General features: G+C 57.5%; 1 protein-coding gene across 2 annotated transcripts in view; it reads left to right on the forward strand.

Annotated features, from left to right (window-relative positions):
* Nucleotides 1–19,724, forward strand: part of Ift122 (intraflagellar transport 122) — a 53,173-nt gene that overhangs the window by 18,880 nt on the left and 14,569 nt on the right. For both annotated transcript variants that reach the window (XM_077793421.1, XM_077793422.1), the window contains exons 9-17: nucleotides 2,898–3,089; nucleotides 3,233–3,371; nucleotides 4,579–4,781; nucleotides 5,669–5,806; nucleotides 7,023–7,187; nucleotides 9,163–9,360; nucleotides 13,072–13,212; nucleotides 16,106–16,159; nucleotides 18,190–18,351. In XM_077793421.1, the coding sequence (XP_077649547.1) occupies nucleotides 2,898–3,089; nucleotides 3,233–3,371; nucleotides 4,579–4,781; nucleotides 5,669–5,806; nucleotides 7,023–7,187; nucleotides 9,163–9,360; nucleotides 13,072–13,212; nucleotides 16,106–16,159; nucleotides 18,190–18,351 (1,392 nt within the window). The remainder of the gene's footprint in view (nucleotides 1–2,897; nucleotides 3,090–3,232; nucleotides 3,372–4,578; nucleotides 4,782–5,668; nucleotides 5,807–7,022; nucleotides 7,188–9,162; nucleotides 9,361–13,071; nucleotides 13,213–16,105; nucleotides 16,160–18,189; nucleotides 18,352–19,724) is intronic.

Below are 19,724 nucleotides of genomic sequence, written 5' to 3' on the forward strand. Positions count from 1 at the left end.
CCCCTCTGGGTTGGCCCCCGCATGGGGGAGTGTAAGCGCTCCTCTGTGCCCTACAAGAGCTCACAGCCTGGTGGGGACACACCCAATGGCAGACAGTCCCAGTGAGATGGGATCCATGACATCCCCTCCAGACAGCTGCCCAGCCACCACAGGGACCCCAAGTACAGAACATCCGCAGGAGTAGGTGGGGATCCTGCAGCCCTGGGAGGAATTCCCACGGATCCTGGGAATGGTTTCAGGCCAAGGCAGGGCGAGAACAGAGAGCTGCCAAGGGCGGCCGGACCCCAGAGCTTGTGGATTGAAGATGAGCTGGCAGAGGGGACACGGCTGTGAAGGACAGGGACACGCACTGGGCGTGACATGCCACAGTGCTGAGGAGCCCTAGGTGGCAGGCAGCTAGGGGCCTGGTCAGGGTCCTGCCTCAGAACAAGTCTTGAGTTCCACATTAAAATATAGGGACTTGGATAACAGGATGACGTGTCAGTGGAAAAAAGTGTCCAGGCTAGTGTGAAGGTGGCGGGTGTGGGTTGCACACTCAGCCCGGAAGGAAATACGCCCAGTGGGTGTGCCCTTGGTTTCAGGGCATCCTTATTCCTCCACGTGTGTCTGCTACAAGGAAGGTTCCAGATGGGCCAGCCCAGCCCAGGGCCATTTCCTCTACTCCTGTCTTACAAGTGCTCACTTGTTTTGTAGCTGAGTAAGGAAATGATTAAGATAGCAGATATATTTTTTTTGTGTGTGTGTGCAATGGCCGATTTCCCCAAACTCTTATCTTAATGACCTGGCGGCTGGTTTGCCAGGCCCTGGAAGCTCATCCACATGATGCGTGAGCATCCTCATTCAGCAGTGTGTGGCACACAGTCTCTTAGGCTTATGTAAAATTTGTGCATTTTCAGCATTTTAAGTGCATAAGAGGACCTGGCTTACCAATAAAGGAAATAAAGGGAAATCATGCTTACAACGAAGGCACAGACGTGGAAAGATAATCAGATGGCAATTCTAGAACTAAAAAATGCAATAACTGAAATACAAAATTCACTGGATGAGCTTATTAGAAATGTTAGAGATCACCGAACTGGAATCCCACCCAGGAAAGGAGAGAACAGAGAAAGTGTATCTGACGAAATAGTGGCCCACAGTGGCTGGAGTCTGTGCAGCTTCCGCCATAGCTCAGGCCTTTCCAGACACTCAGCTGAGTTTTTGTGCAGAACCTAGGCTGTCCCTCTGCCTCTCTGTTGTGGAACGTCCTGCCTCGTTTTTAATAGGAACCTCAGCCAGCCACAGTGGCTCACACCTGGAATCCAGTAACTCAGGAGGCTGAGGCAGGAGGATCACAAGTTGGAGGCCAGCCTGGGCAACTTAGTGAGACCCTGTGTCAATATAAAATGCAGTGGGGATGTAGCTCAGGGGTGGAGCACCCCAGGGAGGAGGGTGGGGGAGAAGCTCCCCTGAGTGTGCACACGTCTTCATTTCCACCTGCCGTTGGTTGCCTGCCAGTGTCTACAGGTGTGTGTTGTATTTGGGGTTCAGAGTTCATCACTAAGTTAGAGGACGGTCGGTCCCCCAGGAGCACCGAGCCTTTACCGAAAGGTGCTGGCCTCTCGTATCGTAATTGTTGAGATTTTTTCAGTTTTCTTATTAGATTTACTAACACTGTGTAGGTATGAAGGAAACTTTTGGTTGTTAGGCGTTGGAAATTCCTAAAAAAGACATGAAAATTGCACCTCTTAAACTTATAATTGCAGTTTAAATTAGTTTACGGGAATTAACTAAGTTGCAAATGTGGCTATTTGAGGGACAGTATAATCTGTTCAAAATGGCATTCATCAAACAAAGTCAACTGGCTGTTCCCTTTTACTAGAAATAGAGAGATACTTGCACATTGAGTTTAAGGCAGAAACTGGTTTCTAGAATTTTCTTTGATAAATTGATCATTAGTTCAATAATGTTAATAAGTCGTCTTCCCCCACAAAGGACCCCCACAGAGGGGCAGCAGGAGGAACTCTGGTGGCAAGAAGGGCTTGGGCTGCAGGGAGAGACAGGAGCTCAGATCTGTGACCCAGAACAGGGTGGGAGGTGCTGGGCGGGGGCCGGGGCCAGGCCGTGGGTGTGGGGCCTAAATCTAGGGAGGTTGGGATGTTTCCTGGGGAAGGTGACAGCTGGCTGGTTCTGGGGAGATGGAAAGAATAACATAGACATCAAGTCTCCACGTGACCCGGCCATTCGTGATGAGCAGGAGTGACGTGCTGATGGGCGCCACCCGGCTCACACATCGTGGGATTCCATTTGCAGACGGTGCCCACAGGAGGTCTCACTGCACACGGGAGCAGGTCAGACGTTTTGGGGGTGAAGCGAGGACAGAATTGAGCAGTTGGAGTTCCGACAGATCTGGGATTTCTTTTGGGGTGACAGGAACGTCCTGGTGTGTGACAGCAGTCATGACGGCACAGCTGTCTCACTGTAGGAAGCCGTTTGTCTCACTGTTGGATTGTGCGCTCAGCTTTGTGAAATCCTGGGGGGAGAAACTGATAGAAAACGAAGTCCAGGGGTGGACGGAACCCGCGTTGCGTGTGTCAAGAGCCACACACGGAGGGGGCCTACGGGAGAGAGACCACCTCCCGCTCCCAGGTTGGCTGCGAGGCTAAGACACACTTCAGGACAATTGGGTCACCTGAGGGTCACCTGTTGCCACCAGGAGTCAAGGATTTGGCTGGGTGAAGGGGGAGGAGGAGAGAGGCCCGGAGGCAGGGAGGCTGTGTTCACTATGGAGGCCGCCAGCCCTCCCCGTCCTCCCAGCTGCCCCTGCTACTCAAGTCCGGGGGCCAAGCCGCTGACGGTGGTGTGGTGATGGTGGACCCTCACCTGCTCCTTCCCCTGGTGTGGCTTTTCTTTCTCAGATCGGGAAGGACCAGTCGCTGAACTTTGACCCCTGCTGCCTCAGCTACTTCACTAAAGGGGAGTACATTTTGCTGGGGGGGTCAGACAAGCAAGTGTCCCTTTATACCAAGGACGGAGTGCGGCTGGGCACTATCGGGGAGCAGAACTCCTGGGTGTGGAGCTGTAAAGTGAAGCCCGATTCCAACTATGTGGTAAGAGGAGGAAGGCCCTTCTCCAGGCCTCTACCTGCGGAGGCCCTGACCGGCAGCCATGTTGGCCGTCAGATCCTGGTGTCTTCCTGCCCTGGGAGGGTGGACTGTCCCCCTGCAGAGCTGACGGCTGTCCTTCCCTGCAGGTGGTTGGCTGCCAGGATGGCACCATCGCCTTCTACCAGCTCATTTTCAGCACCGTTCACGGGCTGTACAAGGACCGCTATGCCTACAGGGACGGCATGACCGACGTGGTGATCCAGCACCTGATCACGGAGCAGAAAGGTAGGGCAGGCCCTGGGGGCAGGGGCAGGTCGAGGGAGCCGGTGACAGGGCCCTGAAGTGACAAGGAAATGTCTCTCCTTGGCCACTTGAAGACATCTGCAAACACGGATTCTTGCTTTTGGGGCCAGGGGCCAGGGGGACATGGGTGTCCTTGAGGCTATAAGGAAAGCAGTGGCAGTGACCTCTCTCTAGAAATATGCTCTGACTCACAAAACGTTTGCAGATCTTTTTGAGAAAAAGAGGGTGACTTGTGGCCTGCCAGAGCCAGGTGGTTGGCCACGTGGGTCAGTGTGGGTGTCTACCCTCTCGGGTCAAGGCCACTCTCTTAGTTCAGCCTCCCCTTGCCTCTGGGTGAGTCCTGCTAGAGGCAGGGCGGCCGACGAGCACAGCCTGGGCCTCATGCACCGCGTCCCAGTCCAAGTCCACGCGGGTGGCCCTGCTGGGTGAATAGGCCACATGAGCCCTTGCCGCAGCACCACTCACACCCACACTATCGCACACTCGTGGGTGCCCTCCTGTAGGGACCCAGGTTGGGCGTCTTCTTGCAGATCCAAGCTGACTTCCTGTGGTCCCCGTCCGGGAGCACCTATATTTGAAGGTTCTGTGATGGGTGAAGCAAAGTCACTAGGGCAACTGGGCATTTTTCCTACTTGGCCTGTACTGAGGCACGGCATCGTGTGTCCCCTGCTGTCAAGGAGGTGGGTGGGAGTGGCCAGAGGCGAGTTTGGTCACTTTGGTGGGTTCCCAATCATCAGGGGGCCATCCATGTTGTGCAGAAGAGTCGAGATTCACACTCAGCAATTAGCAACCCCAAAACATGTTATTTCCTGTCCTGGGTTGTAAGCTGGGGTCACCAAGATCATGTTGTGTACCACTTTGGATCCCAGTGCTCAGCGGAGCCGACTGTATGTATCAGCCACTCCATAAAGATTTTTTAAAATATTTTTTCACTTGTAGATGGACCTTTATTTTTTATTTTTTTTTTCTGTGGTGCTGAGGATCGAACCCAGGGCCTCGCCCATGCTAGGCAAGCGCTCTGCCACTGAGCCACCCCCCCAGCCCCTCCATAAAGATTCTTAATGAGAGCATCTCACTGTAATTGTCAATAGCATTAAGTAAGTGATAGCTTTTAATCTCTCTGCCTCCACCTTACTTAGCAGCCTTTCGCTAGAGCCTGACTTTTTTTTTTTTTTTTGGTCTCTGACAGTTCGTATTAAATGCAAAGAGCTTGTCAAGAAGATTGCCATCTACAAAAATCGATTAGCCATTCAGCTGCCAGAGAAGATCCTCATCTACGAGTTGTATTCCGACGACTCCTCGGACATGCATTACCAGGTGAAGGAGAAGATCCTCCGGAAATATGACTGCAACCTGCTGGTGGTGTGCACGGACCACATCATCCTCTGCCAGGTGGGCCGCAGCCGGGGGCTGGTGGCCCTCCCTGCCCCCCCGAGCCCCTCCCCCCCAGCTCAGGCTCTGGATGCTCCCTTTCTGTCACTCTGTGACTGTGGTCATTCACTTTACTGGCAGGTCGACCAACCAGCCTCCCCCGGGGAGACCTGAGCCATGAAGTAGAGCAGACCTGTCTCCCAGGTGTAGGCCACTTTGGGTGACTGCGCTTAGATCTCATGACTTCAAACAGAACTTGGTTCCTCCCATAAAATGAAGATGATTTTTTGATCAGCACCCACACGTAAAAAATCCGGATCAACTCAGCAGTCAAAGAAGTTTTACCTGCAGAGAGATTGGTCTTTTCATTGAAAAAGTGTTCTGAACATTTCTAAAAAGTGTCGAGGTCAATTCCAAGAGAAATTTGGAAAAGCCTTCCAGAGAAGGCGACTTGAGGTGGATGAGGTTTCCACCTTCGCATGTTGGAATTCATTAAAAAAAAAAAAAAAAAGGAAGAAATCCTTTGGAAGTTTCTGGAGTTTAAACTCTGTCTATTTGAGAATTAGAAGACAGGGTGTGGGGCTGGGGATCTGGCTCAGGTGGGAGAGCGCTTTCCCAGCACAAGGCCCTGGGTTCAGTCCCAACACCACAAAAAAATAAAATAAAAAAGACAGGGAATGGCAAGCAGGTGTACTTTGGGGTGCTGCCTGTGGCTGTGAGGTCAGCTTTGAAGAAGGGGTGAAGGCAGGCTCCGAGGAGGAGACCCCACGTGGGGATTAACCATTGCCAATCCCCAGGACGAGGTGGGGTCGGTGAGGCACCGAGCACAGGGCCACCTTCCGTCCCCAGGTGCAGGGGACCCCCTGGGAGGGCGGGGAGCCTTCTCTGGAGCTGGGTTTGCTTTCCAGGAGAAGCGCTTGCAGTGCCTGACCTTCACCGGGGTCAAGGAGCGCGAGTGGCAGATGGAGTCTCTCATCCGCTACATCAAGGTGATCGGAGGCCCTTCGGCCAGGGAAGGCCTGTTGGTGGGCCTGAAGAACGGACAGGTGAGCCCTCCCTCACGTCCCTCTGCAGGCAGACACAGGCCGCTCCTCTGGGCCACCGAGATGGTCTCCCAGGACAGCAGAGGGCCTGCCTGGCGCATGGCAAGGGACCTCTTTATGAGACTGCCTGCAGGCGTGTGGCTCGCTAGCTCTCTGGCAGGGTTGGCGGCCCGGCCCTCAGCTGCACGTAGGACGGATTAGTGGCTTGGGGTCACCCGGAAGGTGCGTGATTATCTGTTGGAGATGCAGCTTTGGTGGATGGTGGGGGAGGGAGGTGGGGACCGGTCCTGGGTCAGATCCCTATTAGGGCGGGAATGGATGACGCAGGGTGTCCTGGCCGGGGACCTGGCAGTGCCGGGTCCTCAGCACATGACCACATGCTATAAGCAGAGGGGACCCTCTGGGCAGGTAGATGCAGGAAATGCAGGTCACACGAAATCAGACAGATTTCTGGTACGTGTGTGTGTGCGTGTGCGAGTGTGTGTTCTGTGCTCAAAATAAGGACACTTGTACGTGGGCTACATAGCAATTTCAAAGTGAAAATATAACTGCATTAGCCCGAGAGCCAGGCTGTGTAGCAGATGGCTGTGGCTGAGGCTTGTCAGGTCCTTTGCTGGGGACAGAAGTCCCAGAACACGAGACCGAGCCGTCGAGCAGCGAGACCACAGCAGTGTGGGGGGAGAGCTTGCTCGAGTCTCCTCGAGGTGGACTTGGGGGCAGGTCACCCTGGGATCGTGTGGTTCCTTAGCTGCTCACTGGTGACCCTGGCCCAGTCGCTTTCCCTCTCTGAGGCTCTAGTTTTACAAATGAGGATGATACTACCTTTTTGGTGGCAGTGTCCATCAGTGGTGGCTGTCACCATCGGCCTCACCACTGTGACTTCACACCAGGTGTCTGATCGGGGTCTGTGGTCACCTCTTTCTGTGTTAGTTGGTGACTCACTGGTGTCCCCGCACCCTGCACTTTGAGTAAGGCCGTGACACGTCCCCCATCCGAGCGGACACTGGAGAGCGTTTGGCCACCTGGGTGAACCCCGCTCTGGTCTCCTGAGGATAAGCCCCACCCCCTTCCCCTTCTTTCCCTGAGCGAGTCCCCTGCCTGCGGGCCTCCTGGTGGCGTGGGGGGAGTTGTTCTGAGAACACATGGGACTCCGCGGCTGGCCGGGTGCCAGGCCCTGGTTGCCATGGCGACTCTCCCTCTTCCTCTGAAACCCTGCCAGATCCTGAAGATCTTTGTGGACAATCTCTTCGCCATCGTCCTCCTGAAGCAGGCCACCGCCGTGCGCTGCTTGGACATGAGCGCGTCCCGGAACAAGCTGGCCGTGGTGGACGAGAACGACACGTGCCTGGTGTACGACGTCCACACCAAGGAGCTGCTCTTCCAGGTGACGTGGGGACGTTGCTGGACGAGCGCTGGCTGCGGACCCCCCAGCCACTGCAGGCCTGGGGACACTGCAGGGCCTGGACTGGCCTCTCCCACCTTTGGTTTCCCACCAGCCGCCCAGCCGAGTCCCACCTGGGTTTCCTGAGAAACCAGGGAAAATGAAGTGATCCTAAAAAACCCGGCTGGCTGGGCTCATGTCCAGATGGGGCTTCTGATGAGCTTCCAGCAAGCTGTGGCCACCTCTGGCGGCTGCCTGTGTCTGTGGGTGACCTCAGGCACAGTCGAGCTACCGGAGGGTTCTGTCATGGGAAGGGGAGCGAGGGCAGGGTGGAAGCCCACCCTTGTCCTTGTTGCACCAGGGGCCGATGAGCCAAGGACACAACTGCTCGGGCCTTTGGGGCCTGGGCACTGCTGACACATCATGGATCCTGTGGCTGGGAGGAGTGTGTCACTGCAGAAGAAGGCCCGGGGCTGGCGCCTGGCGCCTGGCTGGCTTCCTGCTGGACCCAGGCCTCGTGGCCTCCTTGGGGCTTTGCAAGTGGTCAGGGAGTGAGTTCCCTCTCCTGACCGGGCCCTCTCCCAGTGCCAGGGTTTCCAGTGTCATGGGGAGAGCCAGGGTTACTTGGCTGCCACTAGCACAGAGGTGACCCCCAGTTAATGTCAGCTCACATCCCAGACGCAGAGGGTGTTTAGGGGAGAGAAAGGGCAGCTGTTGTCTCCAGATGGACCTGGGCCTGCCTTCCTCTTGCCCACATCCATTACTGTGTGATCCTGAGCAAGTTGGTGGCTCTCTCTGAGCCTTGGCTTCTCCTTGTCTCTGAAATGAAACTGGAAATTCAGAATTGCTGCAGGAACAAACAGCATGCCACGGTGCCCAGCTCAGCCACGGCTCTTCCGAGGGGGGTTAACAGGCCCCTGTGAGATAGGAGGCCGGAAAAGGAGGTTCCCGGGCCTTTCCAGGAGGCTGACCCAGCCCCAGTGTTTCTGGCCTGCTGGTTCTTTCTCTTTTCCAAATAAAACCAGCTGTATTTTTTCCCTCATTATAAAAGCGATCCCTGCCCATTGCAGAGACGTAGGCATAACACATTCTCGGCAGAGTCAGGTAGAGAGGTGCACACCTGTAATCTCAATGACTCAGGAGGCTGAGGCCGGAGGATCAAAAGTTGAAGGCCAGCCTCAGCAACTTGGCAAGACCCTGTCTCAAAAGAAATAAAAAGGGCTGGGGGTGAAGCTCAGTGGGAGCTCGGGCTCCAATATCACCCCAGACACCTCCCCACACACAAAAAGGTCGCCAAGCAGCAGGGTCTGAGTCTCTGCCTGTCCCTAGGGCTCCAGGTGGAGGAGCAGTCTAATGGGGCGAGGCACCTCCCAGGGTGACAGTTTTTACAGAGTGTGAGTTGGAAAATGCAGAGACAATATATCATTTTCTAATTTTAAAAAGAACTCCCTGTTCTTTTCTGATTACAAAAAACAATAGGTAGTCACGGAGGGGAAAAAATTCAGGCAAACAAGAAACAGAGGATGAACACCCACCCAGAATCATTCACAGCTGGTCCTCTGGAGTCTTCCCCTCAGTCCTCTTCACGTAGAGAGATGCGAATCTGTTCTTTAAAAGAGGTAGAATCCTGGAGTGATCACCACGTGGGGAGAAGAATATTTTTTTCTCAAAAGTAATGCTTTTTTGAAAATTCCAATGCTACCACCATGCTGGGTGGTGCACACCTGTCATCCCAGCAGCTTGGGAGGCTGAGGCAGGAGGATCACGAGTTGGAGGCCAGCCTCGGCAACTTAGCGAAGCCCTGTCTCTAGAGGACGTGGCTCCGTGGTTGAGCGCCCCTGAGGTCAGCAGGGCCTAGAGGAGCCGCCACACTTTTCTGTCTGGTCCCTCCCACCTGCCCCCCATCCCCTGGTGCCTTTCAGTATGATTCGGTCTTCAGGACTCCTCTGATTGGAGCTCTGTCCCGCCCGCCCCGCAGGAGCCCAACGCCAACAGCGTGGCCTGGAACACGCAGTGCGAAGACATGTTGTGCTTCTCGGGCGGAGGCTACCTCAACATCAAGGCCAGCACCTTCCCCGTGCACCAGCAGAGGCTGCAGGGCTTCGTGGTCGGCTACAACGGCTCCAAGATCTTCTGTCTCCACCTGTTCGCCATGACGGCCGTGGAGGTGCCGCAGGTAAGCCTGGCCCTGGCCTGGCCCCTGGGGGGCGGGGGAGAAAGCAGGGGACCCCGAACTCGAAATAGCCGGACCAGAAAGGCGGAGCTGGAGTGTGGGGCACAGTGCGTATGTAATACATGCACCACGGACAATTACGAGTGGAGGGTTTCCTGTGAACACAATGGTGAGGATTGTCTGTGACTCTTATCCTCAGAAGCATTGCCACCTAAAGATGAACCTGAGACTCTTGTGTTGACTGAATGTGGCCTGTGAGCCAGAGATCGGAACTTCTAGGTGGGCACAGTGGCACACGCCTATAATCCCAGGGTCCCTGTGCTGTCCTTCCATGACCACATCTGCTGGTCCCTGCCCACTTCCAACTTCAATTTTCTTTATCTTTTCTTTTGTTGGTCCTGAGGATTGAACCCAGGGGTGCTCAACCGCTGAGCCACATCCTCACCCTTGTTTATATTCTACTTAGAGACAGGATCTTGCTGAGTTGCTAAATGCCTTGCTAAGTTGCTGAGGCTGGCTTGGATCTCACGATCCTCCTGCCTCAGCCTCCCAGGCCTCTGGGATTACACACATCCACCTCCGCACCTGGCTCGGTTTGGTTTTTTAAATTGTTTCTGTTTCAGGATTTTTCTGACAGTCGTAGGGATCCAGGGATGCTCCTCCACTGAGCCGCCACCTCAGTCCTTTTATTTATTTTTTTGGAGACAAAGTCTTACTAAATGGCCAAGTTGACCTCAGTCCAACTGGTGATCCTCCTGCCTCAGCCTCTCAAGTTGCTGGGACCACAGGGGCCAGCCACCGCGCCCGGCTCCCAGCGCTGTGGTTGATCCTGTCACATGGCGCTCACAGCTCACCTGACTGGCTCCTGCCATTGGTCATGGGCACTGTGGCTTCTTTTCTCTTATAAGCAGTGGGCGCCTCTCTAGCTGGGTCTTTCTCTCTCCCAACTCAGCTCCTGGGTCCGAGTTCCTAGAGGTGAGGCTGCTGGAGACCAAGGGCTGTGCCTTTGGAGCTGTGTGGACATAGCTCTATGGCCTTTCGCCGGGTTCGGTGGGTCTCCCCGCCTCTCAGGCTGGACCCCCTTCTCCCTCTGAGCCAGTGAGGCCCTTGTGACTTGCTCCTGCAGAGTGACTGGGCCAGCGTCTGTTATTAGCCGGGCACTTACTCAAGAAGTGGTGGGGAACTCGATCTGAGGAAGTGGACAGAGAGAAGGGAGGGGGCCCGTGGGAGCGATGGCGGGGGAGGGCAATAACTGTCCCCTGGCCCCGGTGATGTCCCCATCTGCTCTCCATCAGCTGTCCCAAACCCGTGTACCCCACCCACCAGGAGCCCGCTCTTCTTCAGTGTGCCCGACAGGCTGTGCTTGGTGACAGGTCTTGGTCCCAGATTGCCACTGTGACCTCCAAGATAGCTGCAGTCTGCTGCCCCTGGACCTTGGCCGGGCCAGGAGGAGCCAAGGGGGCCACCCGGGGCTTCCTGTGCTGGGACCTTAAGAGTCCTGGGCCAGCGTCCTGCTGAGGCAGCAGGGCACAGTGGGCTGGGGGGAGGCTCGGAGACAAAGGCTGTCTATCTGTGGCCTCTGCCTCCGCCCCCTGCGGTCTAGGCCTCCAGATGGGGGAAAAGCCCCAGAACCGCTCTTGGGATTTTTGGTTTCCTCTCAAAGTTGACATCATCTTGTGCAAGAGCTGGTTGGTCAGAGCTGCCAAGTAGGGTAGCGAGCCCGCGCAGGCTCCTGGGGCGGGGTGACCTCATGCTGGAAAACAACAGCGAGGTGAAGTGTCCCTCCCTGGGTGCCCGTTCAGTTAGTGGCTTTTTAAAACTCCCACTCAGTTGGTGCCAGTGCATGTTCACTGTCTGTCTGTCGTGGTGATCCTGTCCCTGTGCCTGTCCTAGCATCACCAGGCAGTCAGCAAGGCCTGCTCTCTTACCAGGCACAGTGGCACACGCCTGTCATCCCAGCAGCTTGGGAGGCTGAGGCAGGAGGATCGCAAGTTGGAGGCCAGCCTCAGCAACTTAGCAAAGCCCTAAGCAACTCAGCGAGGCCCTGTCTAAAGAAAATATAGAAAAGGGCTGGGGAGGGGGCTGAGTGGTCAAGTGCCCTGGGTTCAACCCCTGGTACCAAAAGGAAAAAAAACCCTCCTGTCGTTAGAGGAAGAAACACCCAGACTCTGCGCCCTGGCCCCGCCACCTCAGCTGACTGTCTTGTCACTGTTTGGGGCCTCATTTTCTTTCCTGTGCCGTGGGGTTGATTTCTGTTGTCAGTTTTTGGAATGGATCCTTGCCCTGTGGCTCAGGCTGGCCTTGAGGTCTGTGGACTGGAGCGAGCCCCGGCCTTAGCGGGGACCCTGGGCTGCATCGCCGCGCCCGGCCTGGATCGGGGTTAATTATGCCCATCTTCAGGCTTTGCCTGGCTCCGTTCCCGTGATCATTTCTCCTTATTACAGACTGTCACGAACCAGCCCCAACCACAAAGCAGAACTCAGATGGATCCGAGGTGCTCAGTAAGAGGGTTAGGGAGGCAGCTCATGGTGCGTGGGGAGCCGCCTGAGCTCCCAGGAGGGGGTGAAACCTGAGCCCACAGAGGGCTGGGGGGGCTGGCAGGAGGGGGACGCTCTCCAGGAGTCCAGAAAGTTCCAGAAGGCTGAGGGGCTGGGCTGGGAAAGACAGGGAGGTGGCTTGCTCCCTCCTTGCCCCGTCCTTGGTCACTGTCAGAATCCCTCTAGTTTGCCCCTGGCAGCCTCAGCTGGGCCAGGCATCCAAACCCCAGGTGACACATTTACCCCAAAGGCGGCCAGTGAGGATCTGGCCCCCCGCCTGTGCCCAGCGGCTCCCTCCAGGGAGGAGAGGTGGGTGGCCTGGCACCGTGGGAAGGGTCAGCTATGTCCTGCTGTCTGTCGGGAGGGCAGACTGGCTTGAAAGGAAAAAGTTTTCCTTCAACGCTGAAGCTAAGAAATCAAGACCAGAAATTTCAAAGGCAAAGGCCCCGAAATGGAGAAAACAGTGGTCAAGCTCCACATTTGGGAACCATTAGCACAGAGGTCCTGGCTGACTGATCTCCCCTGCCCGGGAGCCCAGAAGGGCAGATGCAGTTCCCCGAGGCACTGGGGCTGGCCTGGGACGGGGACAGGGGCCTTCATGGACGACGTCAGGCCTGGCTGGGCTGGTTCTGGTGTGCGCATGCGTGTCTGCCTGCATGCTCAACGCAGGTGGCCTCCTGCTGCAGCACTGGGTCAGGTGTCCTTGGCCGTGCCTGGGCCTCCTGGCTGTCTCAGGAAGTGGCCACACTGGCCCACCCAGGGCTGTTAGGACAGAGCCAGAAGCACTTTGTAACCCCAACACCAAAAGCCTCTGGGACCCCTACCTGGACCTAGGGCAGGTCTCCCTTGGGGTGGGAGGTGGAGGGGTCAGGTCAGATTCCAGAAGAGGGGACATTGGGGTAGGGCCTTGACCGCCCAGTAGGCCTTCCCAGGCTGGGTGACACCTGATGGGAAGGCCGGCCTGGGCTGGATGGGCAGGGAGCCTGTGCCCAGAGCACGCGGCCCTGCTGAGGTCGGGGTGCAAGGTGGCTGGGCAGGTTGGGGTGCCCGATGGATCCCGGGGGCTGCCCTGTAGGAGGCCGTAACTAGGCTGTGCACGTCTGGAAGCAGGCTGCCTCGGAATGTGCCCTTTCCGCTGCCCTGAAACTCGACTTCTCCTTTTGGTGACACCCCGCAGTCGGCGCCCATGTACCAGTACCTGGACAGGAAGCTGTTCAAGGAAGCCTACCAGATCGCGTGCCTGGGCGTCACGGACGCCGACTGGCGGGAGCTGGCCATGGAAGCCCTGGAAGGCTTGGAGTTTGACACTGCGAAGAAGGTAAGCCGCTCGTGGGCCCGAGCTGGCACGGGGTCCCTGGAGGGTTCCCTCAGGAGGCAGAGGGGGATCCAGGTGACACCGAGGGGCAAAAGCATGACTTGGGTTGTGTCTCAGCTCAGCCATTTCCTCGCAGTGAGCCTGAGCAGGAAACGACCTTTCCAGGATTGCCTTTCTGGAAGGTTCTGGTGGTGGTAGGCCCCACCCTTGCACAGTTGTACAATCCAAATGGACAGGCCTTAAAGCCACACGCAGAAGCCTCTGGCAGGTTCTGGCTGTCACTCCTGTAAAGCATCTGACTAAGAGCCTGGCACATAATAGACACTCAATAAATGGTTCCTTTTTGATGAGCATCAGCATTAGGCCGTTGCCGACACAATGCTGTTTCTCTGGGTTCTCGGCCAAGTCCACTGGATGGGGATGGTCACACTTGGATTCCGACAGCAGGACGGCCACTTCCCACATGCCTACACGGCATGATTCACGGACTTGATTCATCGCGCCATTTCCTGGTTTAGTCAGTTAAAGCTGCAGAAGTGGCTTAAGCCGTTCAGCTCCTTTGTGGACTTTGAGCTCAAGTGTGTTTCCTACTTGGATTTGCATCGACAACAAGAGGTGGCAGAGGGCTGGCTCCCAACCCCTCCGTCCTCCTGCTCCCTCCTGTCCATCTCTCCCACAGTCGAGGGACATCTGTGTGCTACGCGCACAGGCAAGGCCTGGGCTCCCTCCCAGGGCCACCAAAAAAAAAAAAAAAAAGGGAAGTGATGGTGACAGGGTAGTTCTCTGTGGTATTTTTAGATCTGGTAAGTGTCAGGAATGTGGTGACACAGAGGGACTTCAGGAATCCCGAGGAGTGAAGCCTCTCCCTGGAGGGCTCCTTCTGTTCCACCATCAATGCCAGGAAGGGTGGAGCCAGCGCAGGCTTCCTGAGGGGGCTGGTTGGTGGCAGCTGGGGCGACATCCAGACCTGCCCCCAGACTGTCACCTCGTCACACCTAGAACTGAACGCCGCCTCACCTTAGTACCCCCGACCCCCCAGCATGAGCCAGGCCCTCGCGATGTTGCCTGTGTTGGGATGACTGGCAGGCTCTGGAGGGTGGCCCTCTGTTTACTTAATGTCCCACCCTGTGTCCTGGGAGCGCTCCCTGGGAGCAGAGTCCCTGTCTAAAGCCCACGGTTGTCCTTAGGACAGTGTATGTCTAGGTGTTCTCCATGACAGAATTGTGCCCACAGTCGTGCAGGCACAGGCAGAGTGACGTCTAGAAACGCTGCGAGACTTTGCCCCTGGACTTGGACTTGGGGGTTCACCCAGACCCCTGACCCTCTGTGCTGTGTGCGGCCCAGGCTTGTGCAGGCGGGTTCCTGCCGTAGCCCAGCGTGGCCACTAGATGGCAGGGGAGAGCCGCCCGGCCTGCCGCTGTGGCTGGCCCAGGCTGCCCACTCCCTCCGCGGAGGGTACTCAGGCCTTGTGACTCTGACCACCCGGCCAGCCACCCTGACTCTGCAGCATGCGTCATGGCTGCAGGAGCTCACACACAGATGAGTCTCCCAGGGCACTGCACGCAGCAGAACCAGAAAGACCCTTGCAGACGGAGTCCTGGGATCCCTTTGCTGGTGCAATGGCTGCCGTACCCTTTCTGCAGATTCTTCTGCAAGAAAAGCCACTTGCTGGGCGTGGCAGCGGGTGCTCTTGTCCCTGCAGCTGGGGAGGCTGAGCTGCGAGGATCACGGGGGGCCCAGAGCTCCAAACCAGCCTGGGACTCAGAGTGAGGCCCTGACTCCAGACAAGACAGACAGGGAGCAAGGCCACCAGCCAGGGTCCCGTCCTGCCCTCTGCCACCGCCCGTGCTCAGGGACCGGCTTCTCTGCAGGGTGTGCGCACTTGTCCAGCCCTCCGCTCAGGGACATGTAGTGACCTGGTGGCTCTGCCTGCCTCCCCTTTTTCAATGTGGGCCCCTGAACTGGGGAGGTGGACAGCGGCCTCGTCGTCGTCACCTGGGTCCCCAGTCACTAAGAGGGTGTCAGCCCTGCCGGATGGAGACATGAAGTCACATGTGGTCATCTGCGTGGCAGCCAGAGGCTGGTGACTTGCTCACTGCCTAAGCCTTCTGAGGACGAGGACGTCGTGCGTCTGAGCCGAGTCAAGTGGCCAAGGCCGTTCTGCTCAGTCGCTGCCTGCCCTGGGCACGCGCCAGCCCACTTCCCACAGGACAGTGCGAAGAAGCAAGCTGATGGCAGAGCATGTTGATGGCAGAACCGTGGGAGACCAGCCTGACACTGGGTGGCCTTCCTCGAAGCCCCTGGAAGAATCTAGAAGCAGCAAAAGAAGTGCAGCCGGCCCCAGTCCTCCTGGGCCCAGACACCTCGGGCAGCCAGGGGTTAAAGTCTAGCTTTGTTGTGGGTCCAAGCAAGGGCTGTGCTTTCTGGGTTTACGTAAGACGCGCGAGTGATTCACCCCCGTCCCCTCCTCCCCAAACCATCCTCCTTCCTTCTCTGCTTGTCCCTCCCCTCCCCCCCTCTGCGCCCTGCTGTGGGTTCTGGGTGCTGTGTGGGTGGCACCCCTGGGTCAGCAGAGCCGTCTCCTGCTTCCCATCCAAGCCACCGAGATGTGCCTGCGATCTCTGGTGGCTGTGCCTCACCCCCTGTCCCCAGCCCCGAGTCCACCTGCTCCTTCCTCCCTGCGGAGACCTGATCCCCAAATGACGGGTGCGCCCAGCACTTCTTTGCTGTCCGTTGTAAGGACTAATCCTGGGGGTCAGGCCGAGCCCTGCTGGGTGGCCCACCCCATGAGGAACCCACGCTCACTGTCCCTTGCCACAGCTCCACTGCCCCCCCCGGCCAGCCCCCCACTTTGGAAACCAAGCCAGTGGCTGACTGCGCCCTGTTTCTTCCCCAGGCCTTTGCCAGGGTGCAGGACCTGCGGTACCTGGAGCTGATCAGCAGCATCGAGGTAAAGGAGGGGCCGAGCCCACCCTGGCCTTGGGGCCCCGCCTTGCTCTGGGGACACAGTGGCCACCAGGGACCAAGCACCTGGAGCAGGGGGGACACGGTCTCTTGGTAGCGGGACAAGGGGGGCAGGTTCCTAAACTCTCTGAGCTTTGGTTTCCTTCTGTGACACGGGATCCACCTGACCCCCCGGGATGGCTGAGAAGATGCGTGGTTCCTCCACTCCTGGTTGGCACCTCTGTGGTGGTGGCTGGCTGGTCACCACCCTCTGGTGACTTGCCAGTACAGGAGGTGGTTCCCAAAGGAGCAGCATCTGTGCCCCACCCTAGAAACAGCCGAGGAAAGGCTGCACCTAGACCTGAGCACCCCGGGGCTCTGTGCCTACCCACTGCTGAGAGCTGGCCTCCTCCTCCGGCCTCCTCCCTTGGCCTCCTCTTCCGTCAGCCTCCTCCTCCTCTCACTTAGCTCGCGCCTGGTGCGGCCCGGAAGCCGGCTCTCAGAGCACCATTTGCCGGGTGGCGGCAGACACTCTTCTTAATCTCTGTGTATCGCAGTGCTGTCTGACTGTCTGTGAAAAGGCATACATATTTTTTCTCCTGAACAGATTTATTGTGAGGCTAAGAGAATGTGAGATACATTTGAATTCCCAGATGGAAGCAGGAGGGAACCGGCAAATGTCTTGTCCCTCTAATTCAGTTCAGCATAATCAACTCCTGTCACCGGCGAGCCCAGTGGGCAGAGAGCTGAGGGGCTCTCAATCCCGGGAGCCGGTGACAGCTGCCATTAGTTGAGCTCGCCCGTCCCCGTGCCTGATCCAGGGAGTCCTCACGACTCAGCAGGGCAGGCGCTGCCACCCCTATGCAAGGGACAGGGACAGCTCAGAGAGGATGTCACCTCTCTCGGGAGCCACAGCCAACAGCGTAGCTAGATTCCAAACCCATTTTGCCTTTTTTTCCAGACTTGTCCGTCTCTACCCCGGGTCCCCACCCCACCCCAGCACGGCCCAGGGCCTGGTCGTGTCCCTGTGGGACAAAGGGTCGCCCAAAGCCATCCCCGTGCTGCGCCGTGCTCCTGCTCTCGGGGCTGGCCCTTGGGAACCAACTGGCCTGGTCTCACTCGGGAGTCACAGAACGTAACTTTTGTACACAAAGTGGCTGGCCCCTGTGGGGACCAGCTCTGGTGTCCTGTGCCCTTCAAGATGGCCGCTGCTGCTGGCACCTGGTGAGCCAGGCAGCTGGAGGGCTGGTGACACTGTCTGAGGCCTGCACTGCGGCTTTGGGGCTTCAGTGCTGCTCCTGGAACCCAGCTTCCTCTGGAGGATCCTTGTGGAGAGATGGAGTGTCACTGAGCAGGTGGCAGGGAGCCCCGCTGGCTGGGGCTGGGGTTGTGGCTTAGGACAGCCGAGGCCTGAACTCAGCTGGTGACTGCTTTCCCGTCTCAGGCGCAGTCTCCTTCATTCCCAGCTACTAGGAGCTAGATTATTTGGTGACAAGCCTGAGTGGCCTGAAGGTCTACCCCAAAATGATCCTGTCACTGGGGAGCGGCTGCTTCCCGCTGTTCACACCTCACCAGCTCGCCCAGGAGTCTGTCCCCTGTCCTCGTCCTCCAGGGGGACGCGCTTGCTGGAAATCAAGCAAGGGGAAGGTGCTGGGTGGGGACAGTTCCCCCGTCTGTCATCGTCCCTGGTCTCCACTCTAGCCAGGCCCAGGAACGTGGGAGATCTTGGCAGCTTAGGTGCCATCCATGAGGGAGCAGTGCGCATGGTCCCAGCCGTCCAGTGTTGCCTTGGAAGAATGTTCTGGAAGGCAGCCCCGAGGGATTTCCCACTGAACAGCAAAGGTCCCCTCCCTGACCCCACGGTCTGGAGGGTGGCCTTAGTCGCAGGCCTTCCCAGCAAACTCGGGGGGCGGCACAGCAGCCCGAGCGCCAGGCCTGGGGTCCAGTGGGAGGCCGGGGCTCACCTTGCTCACCCGTGGGTGAGGCCGCCTCCTGTCCAGGGCCGTGGAGGCCATTCCTATGCCTCTGGTTTTGCAGGAGAGGAAGAAGCGCGGCGAGACCAACCAGGACGTGTTCCTGGCCGACGTGTATTCCTACCAGGGCAAGTTCCACGAGGCGGCCAAGCTGTACAGGCGCTGCGGCCACGAGAACCTGGCGCTGGACATGTACACCGACCTCTGCATGTTCGACTACGCCAAGGTGAGGCCCTGCCACCTGGGCCCGGGCCTGCCTGTGGTGTCCCAGTGTGTGCCCAGGAGGTGACACAAACACAAAAGAGCCACCGTCTCCAAAGGGGCCACCTTCAGCCACAGCTTGAGATGGGCCTAGAGCCGACCTTGAAGGCTGACCTCAGAGGGACCCAATGTGACAGTGAGACTGTGAGCCAGCCCTGGGTGGGTGCCAGTGTCGTGCCTGCTGGTATGGCAGGCCTCTGTGTCCTCCCCAGAGGGCAGCAGAGGTGCGCCCAGCTCAGCCCTGAGAACTGTGCACAGTGAGGGGCCAGGTGCGAGCACACAGTAGGTCCACTTGGGACCTCTCCCCACCAGCCCACGGCTGCCCGGGGTCCCTGCGCCCACAGTCTCCCACCCAGGAGCAGGGCCCATTCATAGGCTCCCTCTGTGCGTCTCTGTGACGGTGAGTACTCTGGGGCTGCTTTGGTCACAATTCTAAGTAGGTCACCCCCGCCCCCCACGGCCCAATAGTCTGAATCTGAGAAAATGTGGACGTGGCCGGTGTGCGGAGGACACGGTGCTTATTAACATGGCATGTTTTTGTTTACTCGAAAATTGCTTCCCAAGATTCAATCTGGTTTTTGGAAAATTTCTAAATTACATTCCCACGTCCAAATAAATTGTATGCTTTCCGGATAAGTGACATGTTTATATGGTGATAAAGGGAATTATAATGCTCTTAACTCTTAAGTAGTATGTCCTTATCAAAGTCACCAAGAGGAGAACACGGCCCGGTCTCATTCATCACCCATGCAGCCTCTTTCTGTCCCCTCCAGGACAGAGCCTTGGCCGTGGCCCTGGATGACGTGTAAATTAGCCTCAGGGACCGAAAGAGCCTTTCAAAACCCAGGTTGCTGAGCCTCCAAGGAGCCATTAAGACTCTGCTTCAATTAAGGCCCAGCCCTGGGAGCTAGACCCCAGGCCTGGCAGAAGGCCGCCAGAGCTGGGGAGCCACTGGCCGGATGGTCTCAGGGAGACACCCCAAATTTACGGCTCCCCGTTAGCCTCTGCCCTTCTTCCCTCAGCCACCCTGAGATCACTGCGTGCCCTCTGATGTCCCCTGGAAGGGCGTCTCCATTCTTCTGCGAAGCTGGTCACCACCCCTGCCCCACCCCCTGGTCACCCCCTTCAACCTCTGTGGCAGGAGGAGTAGACGTGGGAACAGCCACCAAGAGCAGAGTGTGACTGAGTGGCCCAGGAGGGCTGCTCTCCTGCCCGCCTGGGTGCCCAGAGGGAACAGGCCGGTCCGGGTGGCCCTGTGAGAGGGGGACGTGCCCTCCCCCACTCCCTGAGACATGGGCCTGTCTTGGGACGAGACCTAATATGTCATTTTAGAGGCTA

The sequence above is a fragment of the Urocitellus parryii genome, chromosome 16 (assembly GCF_045843805.1).
Source record: "Urocitellus parryii isolate mUroPar1 chromosome 16, mUroPar1.hap1, whole genome shotgun sequence".
Taxonomy (NCBI): Eukaryota; Metazoa; Chordata; class Mammalia; order Rodentia; family Sciuridae; genus Urocitellus; species Urocitellus parryii.